This window comes from Panthera pardus, unplaced genomic scaffold, assembly GCF_024362965.1.
Source record: "Panthera pardus isolate Hobbes unplaced genomic scaffold, ASM2436296v1 HiC_scaffold_21, whole genome shotgun sequence".
Taxonomy (NCBI): domain Eukaryota; kingdom Metazoa; phylum Chordata; class Mammalia; order Carnivora; family Felidae; genus Panthera; species Panthera pardus.
In genome coordinates this window covers 53005023-53024859 of record NW_026526777.1, presented here as the reverse complement: position 1 = coordinate 53024859, position 19837 = coordinate 53005023, and the positions used below count along the sequence as shown (strand labels likewise).

At 41.8% G+C, this 19837-nt stretch overlaps 1 protein-coding gene across 5 annotated transcripts; it reads left to right on the top strand.

Moving 5' to 3' along the window:
* Positions 1-34: 34 nt before the first annotated feature.
* ZBTB37 (zinc finger and BTB domain containing 37) lies at positions 35-15825 on the top strand. 5 transcript variants are annotated; one of them, XM_053909268.1, is made up of 5 exons: positions 35-118; positions 652-850; positions 1923-2879; positions 4361-4460; positions 9317-15825. In XM_053909268.1, the coding sequence occupies exons 3-5, from the start codon at positions 1957-1959 to the stop codon at positions 9803-9805; spliced, it is 1512 nt and encodes a 503-aa protein (XP_053765243.1). In that variant the 5' UTR covers positions 35-118; positions 652-850; positions 1923-1956; the 3' UTR covers positions 9806-15825. The 5 variants fall into 5 exon arrangements, with proteins under 5 accessions (XP_053765243.1, XP_053765244.1, XP_019280848.1 ...); XM_053909269.1 differs by having other exon boundaries at positions 1920-2879; XM_019425303.2 differs by lacking the exons at positions 4361-4460; positions 9317-15825 and adding an exon at positions 3051-4333.
* Positions 15826-19837: the final 4012 nt, after the last annotated feature.

The following is a 19837-nucleotide window of genomic DNA, read 5'->3' as shown; positions in this document are numbered from 1 at the left end:
GGCGGTGTAAGGGTGAGTGATTTCCTTCCGGCACGTCGCCCGCTCCGGGGGAGGGGGTGGGGGGTTTCACTTCCGGGACGGTGTTCCGGCCCATTCCGGCCCATTTCCACCCCCGGAGGTAGGTGCTGCTCCTTGACTGGGCTCGGGCCCCGCACACCGGTCCCGCTGCCCTGCACCGGGACCGCCTTGTCCGGGCTCCGCCGCAGCCTGCTCCTGGGGCGCTCAGCCACTCCCCTTTACCCCACCCTCAAGGCACCGGAGACCTTCCACCCCCTTGGCCCCGGGCCGGGCTGAGCTGCCGGACCCGCCCCCTCGCCGGGCCCCTCCCTCAGGACCCCGGGATGGGCGGCCCCCTCCCCCACCGCAGCCCGGACACACCCAGATACACACACCCACCTCTGGGCTGCTCCCCGCCCGCCTACGCACACCGCCTGGACGGGGTCCCGGGGCGCCGCCCCCTTCCCGGTGCTCTGCCCTCACCTGATTGCTCGCTCCCCGGCCCCAAGCCTTGCTCCCCTCTCCTCCCCCGCTCCTCGGTGACATTTCGCCCTTCTGTCAGTTTCCCACTACCCACGCTTCCTATCGCAGACTAAAGCCACTCAAATACCGGAGTGGCCAACCCCATGGCGTTCCCGATTCTCCCTCTTACAGCTCTCACCCTTCCAGTGCCGACGGTAGAGAGAGACCTTACTCCAGGGGCTTCCTCCTCACTGGGGAATTGCCGGAAAGAGCAAACAAAAAAGGCGCTGGTGTAGGCTCCAAAATAAACACATCTGAATTCATGATGGCATCGACAGAGGCTCTTATTGGATTAAAAGTTTCAAAACAAACAAAAACGCTTTGGAAAAAGGTCAGGTTGGCTAAAGTTGGTTCTTAAAAGCAGTGTATACACTTCCCTATTTACTGATTAAGTGTGTTGTAAGTGCGGAGCAATACTGTGAGCTTGTCAGGATCAGTTCTGAAATTTTAGATTTTAGCTAACTATGTAATGTCTTATAAAGTTACAGATAAATGGAAACATGTTGGGCTCAAGTCAGCGTCTTCCTGTTGAGATTTACACAAACTAGTGTCAACCATTGAAGGCTGTTGGATGCAGTTATAGGCATAATGTTTTCAGCTGTTTAAAGAAAAATTTTTGATGTAAAAATATTGGCCATATTGATAAATGCTCTATTTTCTACCAGCTTTGGGGAATTACATTTCAGAATCAGCATCATCACCACCCTGAAATTCCCAGCTTTGAATTTAGATAGAAGCAGTGTACCTACCCTTTCTTAATTCTGAGGTTGAACATCCTCAGGTTCTCTGCATCTTCACTGAGTTCTGACACGGCTGTGGCATGTTTCCTAACCTAGACCTTGCTTCAGAGTCCTAAACCCAAGCCTTTGTGTGAGGGCTCTGACTCTCAAGCTTCGAAATAATGGCTTACGTACATTCATGTGGGATATGAGTCACCTTCTAAATAATAAACATAACTTCTACAGCATGTAGTAAAATATTAGCAAGAGGGATCAATCCATTAGTGTGTAATTACATTTATTCAAAGAGCTGATTTCTTTCCTCCTTCAAAGAAAAGTTATCACAGGATTTTATATTCAGTGTATGAATACTTCGTGATTAAAGAAGAAAAAAAAAGAACTGTCACAACTGGTTTTCCCCTTTCTGTTAAACTTATGTTTTGATGCTGCATAGCTTATTAGTAAGGGGAGTAATGATCTTAGGTCAACTTTGTAGAAGTCTAGCAGTTACATTTGGGTTGTTAAGGGTATCTTGTTTTCATATCCAAACATAAGGGAAGTTGTCTCTTTTTACTTGGAGATTTTGAAATTTTACCAAAAAATATTTTTCAGTAGATTTGAATTGGAGAGCATGGCAGGAGTGAAATTCAAATTATTAATGAACTTGGTTTCCTCTTTCAGCAGGGTTGAATGCCTGCCTACACCCTCAGGCACGACCATGGAGAAAGGTGGGAACATACAACTGGAGATCCCTGACTTCAGCAACTCTGTCCTGAGCCATCTAAACCAGCTGCGCATGCAGGGCCGTCTCTGTGATATTGTGGTCAACGTGCAGGGACAGGCTTTTCGGGCTCACAAAGTGGTCCTGGCTGCCAGTTCACCCTATTTCCGGGATCACATGTCCTTGAATGAGATGAGTACTGTCTCCATTTCGGTCATCAAGAACCCTACTGTTTTTGAGCAGCTCCTTTCTTTCTGTTATACGGGGCGGATATGCCTGCAACTGGCAGATATCATCAGCTACCTGACAGCTGCCAGTTTTCTGCAGATGCAGCATATTATAGACAAATGTACACAGATCCTGGAGGGGATTCACTTCAAAATTAACGTGGCAGAGGTTGAAGCAGAATTAAGTCAAACGAGGACAAAGCATCCAGAAAGGCCTCCGGAGTCTCACAGGGTGACACCGAATCTAAACCGTTCCCTTAGCCCACGACATAATACTGCAAAGGGAAACCGGCGAGGTCAGGTTAGTGCTGTGTTGGATATCAGGGAGCTCAGTCCTCCTGAGGAGTCCACCAGCCCTCAGATAATTGAACAGAGTTCTGATGTAGAGAGCCGGGAGCCCATTCTTCGAATCAACCGAGCAGGACAGTGGTATGTGGAGACGGGAGTAGCAGACCGGGGGGCCCGGAGTGATGATGAAGTTAGAGTTCTTGGGGCAGTCCACATCAAAACGGAAAACCTGGAGGAGTGGCTTGGGACTGAGAATCAGCCTTCCGGAGAAGATGGGAGTAGCGCCGAGGAAGTCACAGCCATGGTGATTGACACCACCGGCCATGGTTCTGTGGGGCAGGAAAATTACACTCTGGGATCTTCAGGAGCCAAGGTGGCTCGGCCAACAAGCAGTGAAATTGACAGGTACGGTTTGTTTTCTTTGTCCGTCTAAACGGCTGTTGTGCAGACGTCACTAACGCAGGCCCTCTGTGTGGCACAGAGTGTGTCTTCCTTGATGTTCTTAGCGAAAATAAGTTGATGTTGAGGAAACCGGAGGTGTGCCAAAAGACTTGCGTTCTTATTTCTTTAAAGCAGGAAGCTCCTAGTCCTGAAGTATTCACAGTGTTGTGAGAACTATGGTAAAGTTAGACACTTCCATGAATCAGAATAGCAGCTGCAGCCACGCTAGGATCAGTAATTGCCAGGGCCTCCTCGGATTTCCAGGCAGGGAGCTGATCATCAGCTGGGAGCCTGGCAGCAGTGCCCTTCCTTGGTATGTTATCACACAGGTAGGTGGCCTGGGGGACTTTGACTTTCCTTTGTAGCACTGTTCACTTCTCTTTGCCCCCGTCTACCACAATTAGAGGAAGTAGGGTACCAGCAGTGATCGTTCTTTTTAAATTAGTGTAATGACAGTAATTCCAAAGAAGGGCTTTTTGGATAGTTTTTCTTTTCTTTTCTTTTTTTTTTTTTTTCATTTGTCATTTGATAATACCTTTCCCTGTTTTCTTTCATCGATGACTGCTGCTACCACAAGCCTGAGAGTCTCTTTTTTTCACCAGTGCTACTATGCCCTATGCTTCACTTTTCTTTTTCTAACATATTGTGGTTGTCAGAACATTTTTGGGGGAGTGGAAGTAACAATTTTAATCTAAGTAAATGGAAAGAAAGCCTCAGTTGAAAGAAAGAAATATTACCAACTTCGATTGGTAATATTTGTTTTTTTCCCCACTCTTAAAAATAAATTAAAATTGCATGAACGATGAAAACTAAAGAAGCTATTACTTTGGTTCACATCTGGCCTTAAAAGAGGCATATGTGTCACAGAAATTCAGAGGGCATATCCTATATCCCCTGTAGGTGGTCTTTCTCCTGTCCTTAACAGTTAAAGTATCCTTGAGGACAGTACTTATTATTCCCCTGTGTTAGCACCCTTTGTCCAGTGTTAGAACTGAATCAGAAGTAATAGCTTTGGATGCAGAGATTTTCAACTTCCACGATCTGTATCAGCAGTCTGAGATCTGTAACAAGTTACCAGGGGCGTGGGAGAGGGAGCAACCAAAAACCTAACAGTTACATAGAAGAAACAAAATCATAGACCCAGTTTTAATTTATGCTTTTATGGTCTCCCAGTCCTCAAGGACAGAAGCTTGTATTTAGCCTTAGTGTCACCGGGCCATTGTGGTCTATCTGCTATGCCATTTTATATTTCTTAAATTTACTAGGGCAGACCTCTTTTAACCTTAAGATCTGATATTTACTCTATGAAAGTATTTCTTAGAAATCTGTTGTTCTGTTTGTTCCCCCTTCCTCAGCCAAGGGATAAAAAGGGGTAGATGTCATCATTTTTTAAGTTCCTTGACACTATTTTTCTACTAGTCCCCTTTTTGCTCCTCTTCCAACAGATTTAGCCCCTCCGGCAGTGTTGTTCCCTTGACGGAGAGACACAGAGCCAGAAGTGAGTCTCCTGGGAGAATGGATGAGCCTAAGCAGCCCAGCTCCCAGGTATGTAGTGGGGTTAGGATTGCTCAGTTGGTGAAGAAATTGCCACGGTGTGTGAACAGAATGTAATGAATAAGAAAGGAAAGGTACAGGAAAGGTAACAGTGACCCCATTAAATAAATACTGTATTCGATTACTTGTTTCTTTCTTACTTGTGGGCGTGCAGGAAATACACTTTTGGTGTCAGCAGAGTTTGAGAAGTAGAAAAGATAAGATTGTGGGACTCTTCCCTGGTTACAGGAACCAGTCTGTATTCCTGAGAGTAATATAAAATAACCCCTGGAAACTACATGCAGGTAATTTAAGACTTGGGATGGAGAGAGTCTGATTTTATACTCTGTGGGCATAACACTACGTAATTTCTGATTTATATAGTATTACGTATTTGTAAATAAATTGCTTATGCACTTTTGTATGTGATTGCTTTTTTTGTATGGTTGTGTCTTTTCATTTTTTTCCTCCTGAATCTTCTGAGAGACTAAAATGTTCTAGAAAGGATAGGAATAATGTTTTCCATCTTCTTTGCAACTCCTTAGCAAGTAATTGAAGTAGTTGGTTGATATTTTTGTTTGTTCTCACAAGTGTCTATCACTGAAGATTGATTTTTAAAAAGATTGTGAACTCACAGAGTGGAACACAGTAAATTGTAAATACCTTTGCCCTTTAAAAGGAAACACTGGTGGGGGCGCCTGGGTGGCTCAGTTGGTTAAGCATCCGACTTCGGCTCAGGTCATGATCTCACAGTCCGTGAGTTGGAGCCCCGCATATCGGGCTCTGTGCTGACAGCTCGGAGCCTGGAGCCTGCTTCAGATTCTGTGTCTCCCTCTCTCTCTGCCCCTCCCCTGCTCATGCTCTGTCTCTCTCTGTCTCAGAAATAAATAAACATTAATAAATAAATAAAGGAAACACTGGTGGATTAAGATTGGGTAGCTAACGTTTTTAGCATCTGCGTTATATGAGAATACCTTATTGATTTTTAGTTAAGCCATTGGATGTGTATTGTGTACATAGTATAGTAATAGTAAGACTTGTTAGAAACTATATTTACTTGCATGTTACCATGTGGGGGTACCAGAAAAGGAATGTAAGTATTAGAATTTTTTAGTTTTTTATTTCTTTTTAATGTTTATTCATTTGGAGAGAGAGGTAGGGGGGAGGGGCGGAGAGAGAGAATTCCAAGCAGGCTACTCGTTCTTCGCACAGAGCCTGACTCAGGGCTCGGGCTTACAAACTGTGAGATGATGACCTGGGCCGAAATCTAGAGTCGGACGCTCAAGCCCCTGAGCTACCTAGGCGCTTCAAGAAATTTTTAGTTTCAGTAAGATGTTAGAGAAAATGTGAGGTGCCTGGGTGGCTCAGTTAGTTGAGCTTCTGACTTCAGCTCAGGTCATGATCTTGTAACTTGTGTGTTCAAGCCCCGTGTCGGCTCTGTGCTAACAGCTCAGAGCCTGGAGTCTGCTTCAGATTCTGTGTCCCCCGCTCCCTCTGCTCTTCCCCAACTCGTACTCTGTCTCTCTGTCTCTCTTTCAAAAATAAATAGAAAACATTTGAAAAAGTTTTTAAAAAAAAATGTTAGGAGCTTGGAGGAAAAGTAACTTTACTCATATAATTAGGGCCCCTTTTCTCTTCACCTCTCAGGTAAGATGCAGTCACTGTTGTGCAAATACGTGCTGCGTGAGACAGACCACGCACTTTCCGGGTGGGTAAGGCAGACTAACAAGAACACAAAGCAGGGACAAGTCACAGAGCCGAGGCTTCTGGAGCAGTGCTGTGGGAATAGAAGCGCTAACAGGCAACTGCTAGAATCAGTGTCTCCTCAGGAAAGTGTTACTCAGAGAGATGAAATGCACTTTTTAAATAAGCGGCTAGAGGGGCACCTGGGTGGCTCCGTCAGTTAAACGTCTGATTTTTTATTTCAGTTCAGGTCATGATCTCACAGTTCACGGGTTCGAGCCCCACATCGGGCTCTGCAGTGACAGCGTGGAGCCTGCTTGAGATTCTCTCTCTCCCTCTGTCTCTGCCCCTCCCCTGCTCATGTTCTAAGAATAAATAAATGAACATTAAAAAAATTTTCTTAAGTAGAGATAACTTATTTTTATGTAGATGGGATAGGGGTAAATATGGGAACTCTGCAAGGGTGTTTGCCTGAACAAAGCAGAAGGTACAGGCTATAAAGCCACGGCAGATAAGTAATATTGTCTGGAGATGATATTAAGAGATGAGTTAATATACACCTTAATATGTGTGGAAGTTCATTATGGGGAGTCTCCACCACAGTTATTTTTCCCTGCCACAGAGAACCGAAACAAGACAGGGGCTTACATTACAGTTACATTACAGTAAGAACAAATTCTGATAAACTTGGAAGAGCTTCCTGATGACAGGAATGATTAAACTGCTATGGTTACTTCTTTACTTAAAAACATCCTGTGGCTTTTTCCTTTGTCTGCCACATGAAGGTGAAAATACTTGGCTTAATTCTCCAAGTAATTATAATCTTTTTAACCTGGCTTCTTCCACCACTCATCAGCATTTATCAGACCTTCTCTGTATGTCAGAACCACATCAAACTTCTCCTGTCTCTGTACTTCAGTCTGGGATACTCTGTTCTTCCCAGGTGTCTGGGCTCCCCCAAGACCCAGCTCCTGGTTCCATGTGCCCTAACTAGCCCAGGTCTCTTTGATCTCTCCTTAAACCACCGTAGCAATTACAGATGATATGGTATAATTTTTCCCAACTCTGTACTGACTCATAAAAATTATTCTTTTTCTAGTTGCATGAATTTTATGTGTCCTTCTACTTTGAAATTTCCTTGAGGACAGAGTTCTCATTTTCTAATCTTCTAATCTTCATTGGCCTTTTTAGGTGGCCAATAAATAGAAGATGTTTTATCACTAATTTTGAGTAACTAAGGTTACTTAGGTGATAAGTAAAGAGGCATCTCCTAAATAGGGGGTTATTTGGTTGCCTGTGAAATTTCCAGTTTTGGAGATCTTCAAATAAAAATGAACCAAATAGATGACTTTTTAAAGTCCTTTCAGTTCTTTGAGTCTGATTAGTAATTCACAGTTAAGATGGTGAACATATTTGAAGACCATGTCATGTATCTAGATGGAATTTTAGACAACATGGAAATCGTTCATTTATATGAAATGTATTCGTTATATGGAATACTTCACTTAAAAAGAACCTTAAGGAGGGGCGCCCAGGTGGCTCAGTTGGTTAAGTGTCTGACTCTTGATATCAGCGCAGGTCTTGATCTCAGGGTCGTGAGTTCAAACCCCACGTTTTAATTCAAAGGAATTAAAAGTTAAATACATTTTAAAAGATAATGTAAAAAGATCTCACAGGTAACTAAACTACATTGACTTTGCATCTGGACAATACTGGTATGACATTTGCATATGGACAATACTGGTATGACATTACTTAAAAGTTAGGCGGGTTTTTTCAGAGACTATTCCCTCAAGATTATGAATAATATTGTGAGTTTGTAATGTTTAATAATAGTTAACATTTACTTGGCTATAGTAAGTGCTTCGTTGAATTAACTCATTCATGCTTATTGCAACCTACTAGGTAGATGCTGTTATATTCATTTTACAGATGAAGAAACTGACACATAGAGTAAATAACTTGCTCATGGTCATACAATAAGTAGGATGCAGATTTGAATCCACGTTTCAGTATCCTTAATTGCTATACAGGATAATAACATGCATTCAAAATATTTCAAGGTACCTTTATTTGTTTGATTCTCATGAGAATTCGGCAGAGCTGGCACCTTTTAATTTTGTGGATGAGAAAACTAAGCCTTAGAGAAGTTACTCTGTGCTTTGTCCGTGGTCACCCAGGAACTTTTGGTGGGATAATCCCTAGTCCTTTATGTGAGTTCAGTTTTGATTATCCAGGGAAATGGAGCAGAAGGAAACGTTATAGAAGACAAACCAGAAATCATCTAAAACCTCAGTGTTACTATTCAACGCTTGGCTTCACGTACTGCTTCCCGAACCTGCTGAGAACTGCTTCTGTTGGAAATGAAGAGCACTGTCTGTTTACATATGTGAAAGGAGACAAAACACAGTTTGAGAAATTAAAGAAAAGGACACAAAACCAATTGCTAGTTAGAGGAGTCTTCTTCCAATTAATGCAGAGTCAACTTTTGCATTGGTACTTTAGCCTCTGCCAAACAACTATAATTGCCTCCTATATGTTTGTTTGTTTTTTTTAATGTTTATTTCTTTTTTGAGAGAGAGCCCCTTTTTTGAGGGGAGGGGCAGAGAAAGAGGGAGAATCCCAAGCAGGCTCTGTGCTGTTAGCAGGGAGCCCGACATGGGGCTCAGTCCCATGAACCAGGAGATCATGACCTGAGCTGAAATCAAGAGTAGGACTCTTGGGGCTCCTGGGTGGCTCAGTCGGTTGAGTATCTGACTTCGGCTCAGGTCGTGATCTCACTGTTCGTGAGTTTGAGCCCCACATCGGCCTCTGTGCTGACAGCTCGCAGCCTGGAGCCTGCTTCAGATTCTGTCTCTCCCTCTCTCTCTGCCCCTCCCCTGCTTGCACACTGTCTGTCTCTCTCTCTCAAAAATAAATAAACAAAAAAAAAGAGTAGGACTCTTAACCGACTGAGAAACCCGGCGCCCCCCATCTTGCTCTTTTAAAGTAATGGAATAGAGTGTCCTCAGATTGTTCTTTTAATTATTATATTAACATCTGTACTTTTTTGTAGTAATTAATTTCCTGTTTGGGTCTCTCCTAAAAATAAGCATGTTGCCTGGTATGAGAGGTAAAAATAGATTTGATTTCTTTCAATATGTATCCTGACACGTATGTGTTCTTGCTTTCCTCACTGGACACAGGTAGAAGAGTCCGCAATGATGGGAGTGAGTGGCTATGTGGAGTATCTCCGAGAGCAAGAAGTATCTGAGCGGTGGTTCCGGTACAACCCCCGTCTCACCTGCATCTACTGCGCCAAATCTTTCAATCAGAAGGGGAGCCTGGACCGCCACATGCGCCTGCACATGGGAATCACGCCATTCGTCTGCCGCATGTGTGGCAAGAAGTACACCCGGAAGGATCAGCTGGAGTATCATATCCGCAAGCACACAGGCAACAAGCCCTTCCACTGTCACGTATGTGGCAAAAGCTTCCCCTTCCAGGCCATCTTGAATCAGCACTTTCGCAAAAACCACCCTGGCTGTATTCCCCTGGAGGGGCCTCACAGCATCTCCCCTGAAACAACTGTCACATCTCGAGGACAAGCTGAGGAAGAGTCACCTTCACAAGAGGAGACAGTTGCTCCTGGGGAAACTGCCCAGGGCTCTGTGTCCACCACTGGGCCAGATTGAAACATGGAGGGGGAGGGGGCAGTCCCTCTTCCCCTTTGGGCCGTAAGCAGCCAGCATGAGGGCCACGGGCTGGTACTTAGATTCACAAAATGCCACATCACTAGATCGGAAGATGCTCCCAAGATGTTGCCAAACTAGAGGATCAGCAACATATGCAGAAGCACGAGAGGCTCTTCCCCTCCTCCTTCCCACCTCATACTTTGGGAAATAATCAAGTAAATCAACTTTCTAATTCAGGGATCAACAGCCTTGGTTTGTTAACTTTATAAGAAAAAAAATTTTTTTAAAAAACGGTGATAAATGGTCATTTATCTACCAGTCATGTTTGAACACTGTACTTTGGTCCATATCATCCTGGTGGCTGTAATTGCCCACATCTAAAACACAGCAGGAGCCTTGGTCATCTGAACCAGCCAGCCACAAGAGAGAAGGAAGTAATTGCGACGGTGACAAGAAGGAGGAATTTCTCCTCTTCCTTCCCTGCCAGAACATGCAGTTTCACATTTCAAGGAAAAAAAAAAAAAAGAAGAAGAATCCTGGTGGTTGTTACTAATTTGAAAAGTTAGACCTTCTCTTTGCCCTGATTAGGCATCTGACGCTTTGCCTGATTGTTTCATGTAAGCAGCCATCTTGGAGCGGTGTTCTCGTGGGCAGCGTCACCTGAAGCTCTCTAGGCAACTGGAAGGGAAATGAGCAACAAAGTGTTTGCAGTAGGTTCTGCTACATTTGGGGGCTTGAGTTTCATGTTGGGGAAGAGGGGAGTGGGGAAAGAAGTGAGGTTTTGTGCAAATGTCCAATGGCGCAGAGTACTGCAACTTCCTGATTGGTGTTTGTAAACCATAGTGCTTAAATATCTTTGGGTGTTAGGAAATGGCTCTAGTCCAGATGAATTAATGTGTTAGGCTGACTACCAAAGTTTCATCCAGTCTCTCTGGCTCCTACCTTCACAGAACAGCAATATTCTACATCAGAAATGTCACTTTCTAGTGAAATGAGCCTGGACTGTATTTTTAAATCTACAGGTCTCCATATTTGATAACTTTTATATGAAGTTTTAAACACATTTTTTCTGCAATACTGTGGTTGAAGAAACCCAGCACTATGGTTCTTATTGCAACCACAATTCCATTTCCTTCTACGTATGTAATAGTTTATATTTTCAGGCCAATAGAAGAACCTCACTAAATCCATGTCTCGCGTCTGCAAACCTAGTAATTCATAAACCAACCATCAGCAAATTTGCTGGTGACTCCAAGAGCTTTGCTTTTTAATAATACACTACAGGGCATTTACCAGAAAACATCAGGCACAATCATGTTGCAATAAATTGATCAAGGGATCAATTTGATCAGGTTTGGTTACTTAATCATTCCTAAGATTTTTAAAACTTCAAGGGACCTTTTTGGTAATTCTGGGGATTTCTGAGATTCTTCATCCAGCACTGAGAGTCAGAAAAACTTTAGCAAACATGTAGAGTTTTAGATGCCCTGTCTTGCATTCAGAAAATGAAGGAGGATTATTAAGGGATGCAGGCAAGTAGATGCAAATAGGAAAGAGAAAAATATATAGCTTCTCTTAATCATTAAATTTTTAAGAGTATTGAAATATGCAGTGGTTTAAGAAATTGTCTTGGTGCAGAGGCACAGAATGATTGTAAAAGAGATTCGGGGAGGGGCTGGTCATGCCTGCACTGGTGAGCCATCTGTGAGAATGGTAGTACGTGCTCCCTTTCTGAGAATGCTTTGTGGTATGTGGAAAGGTGGGTGGAACGGAATGGCGTTTCTCTGATGATAGGAAGTTAGAATGCAAAGAGTAACTCACAAACAATCTGAGAATTGTATATACACATAAAGCTGCACCATATTGCTAGAGAGCGGTTATTTTCTCTTCTGGAAAAACGTAGCAATGTGTCTTTTAATAGGAATGCCATGATGCTACCATTTGATGAGAGCCTTCCCTTAAATGATACGTTGAAGCTTTGTCCTTAGGAGATGTAGACTAGAGCATTCTCCTCTTTAGTTGGGCAACAGAATGATAGGGCCACCTTAGGGACCAGCTATGCCCTGTGGGCATAAAAGTGGATTTGAAATTAGACTAAAATCTCCAGTGAAACATTTTAGCTGGTAATCACGTCTGTCCGTGAACAGTTTGCCATTACTAAATAGGCAGGAAGGTGAGAAGTACAGAATATGCTGCTGTAGATGGAGCTTTTAAGCCTACCAAAAAAATGTTAAGTCCATCCTACTTTTGAGAAGTAGTATGTTGGAAAGTTCTTTGTGCTTTGTTAGTTTCTTAGGTTTTCTGTGAGAAAATGGAGCTTTTTAAACTATGACCAAATTGTAAAGGTGAACTGCAGTAATGTTTGTAAAGAGAAGGTTGGCAGCGTTTGTCAGTACTCCATCCAGGATTAGCAACAAGCATTTTAAACGAAGTAGAGACTCTCTAGTAGATGTGGAAATGCTGGGAGTGTTTGTTGGGTTCCCTTCCGTTCTCATCCACTTGTAATAGGTGTTGCTGAATTGATACTGTGAATAGAGTGCTACCTGGTCTTCTAGGACCACATCAGCACAATCGTGTTGGCTGGTTCTCACCTCCTCATTGGCCTAGCCCGGAGCCATGGAATTCATGAACATTCAAGCCAGGCTAGCTTTTAAACAAAGTAAAGTTTCTGAAAGCAATTTCCGTGTTAGCTAGAAAAGGTATTAGCATTCTGCATAACTATCCAAGATTCTTACCCAGGTTCACTGTGACGTTGTCCTAGTTCTTAGTTAACATCACTGTAGGGTCATAGTAGTAGTAGTGTTCTATCTGCATTAATGAATAGCTGCATCGGTGTGTGCACAGAGGATACCTCTCTTAAGGATGTACTAGATGGACTGTAGCTAATGCTGAAAACTCATTACCAAATCTTAACTTGCACGTGTCACCTTGTGAAGGGAACTGCATTAGCATTGAGAGCTAAATCATCAGTAAGTACTTTAATGCCATGAAAATAGCAAACACTGGGACTGTTTCCATTCGTTGAGTGGCACTTGATAGCAAAGGAGCTACCCAGTATTCTCAGCAGAAGAAGAGAGACGGCAGTATCTTAATCTGCCTTCGTTCTAAGAGGTACCTTTTATTCTCTCTGAACTCGGATACCAGGATAAATATAGCATTGGCATGAACAGGAACACTGTACTTAGGCAGAAAGGCTCTTTCTAATGACTTGTTCTCTCTTTACTCAGAACCATATTTACCTCTGAACTGAGTTGAGTTTTATTTTATGTAATTTGCCAACTACCCCCAAGCCATCATTGTACCAGACGGTTGAATCGAATCTTGAATAAGTAAAAATAAATTCATTCCTAAATGATAAGGTTGGAAGCGAAGGGAGATAGCAGTTAAGGAAAGTTTTCTGGTTATTCTATTTTTTGGTATTTTTAGATGTTTCCAGTTCCCTCTACATCAGTAAAACAGGGTTTCCAAAGATGTTACGACAGTAGAACTAAACTATTATCTTCCCAGCTCCATAGCTGAAATCCAGCCTTGGTTGGAAGTGGTCTGGTGGAAGAGTACACCTCATCCTTAATAGCAGAATAGTCTTTGGTCAAGAAATAACTTTAAAAAAAATTTAGTTGTTACTTGACACTAATTTTGTTTCTTTTAACTGGTAAAAATTCTATTTTGTTTGACTAGAAGATCTAATTTAAAAAAATACAAACAACAGTTAATGGAAAGGAAATTAAACTGAACAGAGGCAACAGTCTTCTTAATCATAGTGGAAGGCATTTAATCAGAAAGGAGTTGGAATCCCGGAAGTTTTTCTTTGTTCAGATACAACAGACACGTTTGTTTGTTTGTTTGTTTGTTTGTTTTTTCTCTCTTTCTCAAATGCCATTCTCTTTATCTACTTACTGGTTTAAGGCATAATCGAGAAGTTCTTATTGAACTCATTTTTGGAAATGGGGCTCTTATGCCATTTGGGAAAGAGTGCAAAATATTGAAGTATTGTAGTTGTTGAGATTTAGAAAAGGGACATCAAGCTATTAAGTCAGGTAAATCCCTGAGTTCGAGGATACCCCTTAGCATATTCCTAGCATTTGTGAATTAGATCAGTAAACCGCAGCCTCCAGGGCCAAATCCTGAGGCCATCTGATTGTATAAAGTGATACGGAATACCTGTTCTTCACGTATTGTTTATGGCCACTCGCTACTGTAATGACAAAGTTGGGTGCTTGTGGCAGAGACCACATGGCCAGCAAAACCTGAAAATGTACTATTTGTCACTTGACAGAAAAGTTTGCTAACTCCAGAATTTTGTCACTCCTGCCATTTTGTCTTTGTAATAGTTTGGTTGAGGTTTTAAATTCTTGTTGCCATATATGCATCAGTTCCTTGAAAGAGCTTACCATCTTTTCCTAGATCTTTTTCTCAGAACCCTGTTTGTGTCCTTCTTAATGATTCCCATTGCTTTAAAAGCATTTAGAATAGCCTTATGATCTGTCCTTGCCTTAAAGGTGCAGGTAGATCAAAGTTTAGGATGGTAGTTACAGATGTAACAAAGTAATTTAAAAATATAATCCCCGTGCATAATAATGTAGGGTTAAATGAGTACCATGTTTACATAAAATACTGTAAAAAAATTAATGTTTTTATAAGTAAGTTTTGCCATTCCTCTGAGTTAACTTGAACTGGTTTGCATAATGATGACAAGAATGAATTTATTTCCACTAATATTAAAAATTAACTTCTGTTACGAATAAGTGGTTTGATTCTTACCCAAAATACTGTCCTTCCAGATTAGAAACCCCTACCCTTTCCCTGTACTACAAATCTTCATTTTGATTTCCTCAAATAAACTCACTCTGTTCCATGTGGAGTAGTAAAAAGCCCAACGTTCTTCCCTTCCTTTTCTTTTTCCCCCAGTGAATGTTTTAAAACAATGAAATCTCTGAAGATTTCAAATTCCTCTTAGCACTGTCTTCCGACGTCTGTTACTGTCTATGATGTTTCTAAATATATACTGGGCTATTATTTATTTGCTTTCCGAATGTTCATTCTTACTGTTCACAAAAAGCTTATTTATGCCAGATGTGCAAAAATGGAAAATGTTAGGATGATTATAAACAGAATTCCTTGCAGGAGGAGAATATAATTGTTCCCCATATGGACACCATGCATAGACTTCTGAGTTAAATTTATCTGAACAAAATGTTCTAGGCCGGGCTGACACAATGCAGTGAGTTTCACCTGTACTTTGTCGGCAACCCCACCCATACATACAGAGTTTGGGTGAGTGACCTAAGCTCCCGTAGGGCACCTCCTTCCTAGTCCTTCTTCAAGTTGTTTTTCCCCGTTTGATATTCATAAGTTTTATATGAAATGTTCTATGAGTAGTAGATAATCCTTACCTGTAAGGTTCTAGGATGTTTGCCTAGCTGAGATCTGCCCTCGTCTTAGAGATTTTGGAGTGTTGCTTTTCTGATTAATTTGTGATTCTGATCCTTCTGGCATACAGAACATTGGCCATAGACAGCCCGATGCGTCCTCTGCGTGCAGCTTTCTGTGAGGCCTGGGGAGTAGCTGCCATTTCTGTATGAATGCATTGCAGAACAATTGAGTTTGCCCAGCACTAGCGAGATCTTTGATAATTATCAGTCTTCTGTTTTACCTTCTTTGCTTTCTAGAGTCTGTTTCTGTTTTCAATCCTCTCATTTTTAAGTAGTGCTTTTCCCAGAGCCAGTCTTTTTATTTTGCAGTAAGGAGGTTTTCTTGCTCAGGACAAGCCAAAGTTGGATAGATACTATGAGTACTTTAAGACACCTGACTCAGTTACATTCCAAAGGGTATAATTATTGATAACAACTGTGATATCAAAACCTGGAAAACATTTGTACAGACTATCCAGTTTTGTTGTATAGGCAGCCTACCTTTTCCCTCAACTGCAAGGAACAGCAATGACTTAGAAGGCAATTATTACTTGAAATGTGTATCGCCTTTACAGAGAATACATACATGAATAAGTTTCTTATCTCACATCTTCCCTGTTATCTATTTAGCAGATATTTCCCATCTTAACAGTTAAGGGCCTACTAGCTCAAATGGTGGAAGCTTTAAATAGCAAAGCTAAGTTATAAAGGCAGAGCAGTTCATGAAAAATAAAACTTTTCTAATGCTCACTTCTTTCACATCTACTCAGTAAGTCCTCCTGAGGAGGCTAGAACTCCCCATCCAGTTAAGACAGATACACGTGCAGCATCTTCTATGGACAACAATACAATTTAGTATACTGTGAATCTTAGAATCTGAATTAATCCATAATGCCAAAAGTCAGAGTATCTCATGGGAAAATGTTTCCTATTCTGTGAAATCACATACCTTAAGTGAGAAGTAGCATACAGGAGAGTCTGGTCTACAAAGTAAAGATTAAGTATTTATTGGTACCAGTGTGCTTGGAATTCATACAACAAAATTGATTTTAGACATAGTTTAGATGTGGCTTCCTATACTTGAGAGTCCTAAATCCACTTGGTTAGAGTCTGGATGTATGCTTTTTAAAAGCCTGCACTTTTCATCGCAGAGATCAAAAAGAGGGGGACAGAATTAACTGTACTAAGTGCTTTAGTGGCATAATGGCAGTTAGTCCTCAAAATAATCCTGACGTACTAACAGTAGAACTAAAACTAGCTGAGATTTTGAATGCTTACTGTGTGCCAGGCGCAGGTCCGTGTGCTTCATATTGTTAACTCATGTAATCCTGGTGGTGGTCCCAATAGGATGGACACTTATTACCCTCGCTTTAGAGAGGAAGAAACTGAGGCACAGAGAGGTTGACCCAGGCAGTCTAACACTGGAGTTAACACTCTAATAGACTATGTTGCCTTTAAGAGGTGTCATTATACCACAATTTATAGATGAAGAAACTGACGAACACAAGAACACAAGGTTACACAGTGGATAAATTGCAAAACCGATATTTACCAGGCTTGATTCCAAAGCCCAGACTGTCTCCACCACATCATATTGACTCTGTTTACTTACAAAGAGTTGCGGTGAACTGGAATAAATAATAGCCAGTAACAGTACTACTTTTAGTGAATTTTCAAGAAAGCGTGATTGGAAGATCGCTTCAAAAGATAGTGCAAATGGTCTCTGAACAGATGCTGATGGTGAATATTTTTGGAGATATTGCCCATTTGATAGGAATCACCCATTTGATAGGTCTGGTTGTGAATCAGTTCAAGTTACTACCAAGGGAGAAATTGGAAGGTGGCATTTCCACTGCCTAGCTTTGTAACAAACTAAACTATAGTGACTTAAAACAACAATTTTATAGATCTTGTGATGTTGCGAATCAGAAATTCAGAAAAGGCTCATCCAGGCAATTCTCTTTCTCCCTGTGGCGATGACTCGGGTCACCTGGTGGTGTTCAGCAGGTAGTTGGACTGGTCGGGAGTTTCCAAGATGATCTCATTCGCATGTCTGACACTTTGGCAGGGAGGGCAGGAGTCTGGGCTCGCGGGCCTCCTCTCCCTCCCTGGAGTCTCAGGGACTTTCCATGTGGTCTCTCCATCAGGGCGGTCACACTTATTAAATGGCAGCTCAGGCCTGTAAGAGCCTGGGCAGAAAGTGCCACTCCTCCCTAGGCCAGGCCCAGAGCTGCCCGCAGAGTCACCACCATACATTGGTCAGCGAAGTCACTGGTCAGCCTGGATTCAAGGGAAGAGCACATACCACCTGATGGCACGTGTGTCTGTCAAGGATTTGGGGCCGCTTCAGTCTTTCATAGGTGGCCTTGGGTTTTTGATTTGTCTTGAATTTTCTGCGTTCATTCATTTGGGCTAGTTGTCCGTGCCGTAGAAACCACTTATTTCGTCTGCCACGGGTCAGTAAAGGAGCTAGAGGGAGAATAAGACAAATAACCTAAGCACAGGTTTCATCAGCTACCCACCCACCAAGTTTCATTGATCTTACAGCAAAATGTCCATGTTGTTTTTCTTTTGTTCCAAGTTCCAAGTTGTGAGCATTTGTTAGTTTGTTGTTTTTTTCCTGTGAAGCTGCAGTGACTGTACATCCTGAGCCAGAAGTACTCCAGAAAGAGTAAAAAGCTTACTGTTAGAGAAGCTTGTTTGTTAGAGATGTCAGCTGTATTTACGTTTATAAATAGGCACAAACTCCCATGGTATGGAAAATTCGTATGGCTACTAAATCTCTTTCGACAGGAGTTTCTATGGAGTGGCTACATGGTCACATTCTTGAGATCATTTCAAGTTCCGCCTACCCACCCTAAGCCTCTCTTTACTGCCACCACACCACCTTGGGCACAGTTTTGTGCTAGAAGATGAATAAGTAAGTGCATCCCATTTTTATTACCTTTCTTAGGAGAAAATTCACTGCCCAATTTTTTATGTTGTTGATCCTTTAAAATCAAGAGTTGCCATCAACCTCTCATCTAAGATAACAGATCATTGAACTGTTAGGACTTTTGTCAGATTTAGGGTGCTTTATTTAAACTCTTGCCGGCTTACACTCATTAGACTATTGCTGTGACAGAAGAAATATGGGCAGAGAATAAATCCTGCTCTGAAAATGATCATCCCCAAACCAAGCTTTCTAAGAGAAGAAAGATTTGGGATTATCCATCCATTCCAAGTGCGGTGGACTCCTGGAGGATTAGCTGCGAGGGCTTCTTGCTAGTTATCCCGAAGTATCATAAAAAGGTCTCTTCCCGGGTCAGGCCTCAGGAATTGCAAATACAGGAAAAGGTACTCAGGGCTGAAGACTTAATTTAGGGCTTTACAAAATGCTTGGAAGAGAAAGAAAAAATGTTGGCATTTGTAGTTGGAGAACCAGGGACAAAACGTTCGAGGCGTTTAGGCATCAAGACTAGATTTTATCATGTAAGGACTGGGGCAGATTTCAGTGAATAAAAATCAATGAGCCTTCACGTTTTCTTTTTTGATCCCCATTTCCACTCTGACGTACGTCAAAGTCTGCTTTGGGTGACAGAGAAGTCTTTGAAAATATATTCCCAGGGAATGAAATATCTCATGATGATCTGCAGAGAAGTTTCTCGTTCTGTATTTTATGGCTCTTTGGGCCCTCCTCCAGATTCTCTGTCACTCTTAAGTCATCTGGTGGTGGCCCAAAAATTTAGCGCCGCGGTCTGGATTTGCAGAAGAGAACAAAGTCAGAAGAAGGGGGGAACCTGGAGACTGCCAGCATATTCTTTGTTGTCTGCGTTGCAGGTCAAACCATTTTGAGCCAGTCACAACAACCCATTGGGAGTATAAATTCCTTAGGGTTCCGATTTCTGCTCTCTGCTATATCTTTAAAGCAGGCGTTTGTGACGTACTTGAAGATGATCTACTGAGTTTCCTACAAAGGAATAGAATCCTAACTGTAGTGGTTCTCCAAGAACTACTGCAAAAGCCCAGAAATACGACACAGGGAACAAAACGTAAAATGTGTTTCCTCTGGAAGCCAAGATGCGCAAGCAGAGGTCACTAAGAGTGTGACTGAAACCTACGTCTAGCATAGCTATCGTCTGATAGCAGAGAGATTTAGAATTTATATGGTATTTCTAATATTTTTACAAAAATGATTTTAAATCATGTAACTTGAAGTTTTAAAAACTGAGCCTGTTTTCTTTTTGGAAAACTGGCCCAATAAAAATAACACTAATATAATGCAATTGTATATGCATGTGCATCGAACACAAAGTGGTATACTAAAGATAGTTCATGCAAATAACTTTTGTGGGAAGTTTGGCTATTTTCGTAATATCTTTTTTCATAAATGTATGTTTATAAATATATTTACTCATCCACTATGACCCTGGTAGCATTAGAAGCATTTGTTAGTTGTATCATTGATTCTGAAAATCACATTCTTGGCACAGTAGGCTATGAGAGCTCTTTGTCGCTTTGTATTTTGGCTAAGGAAGTTATTTCTTGCACTTTCTATTTATAAAGATGTTATAACACATTGCACCCACTTAGTGTAGCTGTTGTTTAGAGACAAAAAAAGATGTAGGTGTTAAAGTGAAAC

Excerpts from the sequence above, each read along its gene's own strand:
- ZBTB37 (XM_053909268.1), top strand. The coding sequence starts at position 1,957 with ATGGAGAAAGGTGGGAACATACAACTGGAGATCCCTGACTTCAGCAAC. Across the intron at positions 2,880-4,360 it reads ACAAGCAGTGAAATTGACAG|ATTTAGCCCCTCCGGCAGTG; the intron begins GTACGGTTTGTT and ends CTCTTCCAACAG. Across the intron at positions 4,461-9,316 it reads CTAAGCAGCCCAGCTCCCAG|GTAGAAGAGTCCGCAATGAT; the intron begins GTATGTAGTGGG and ends CACTGGACACAG.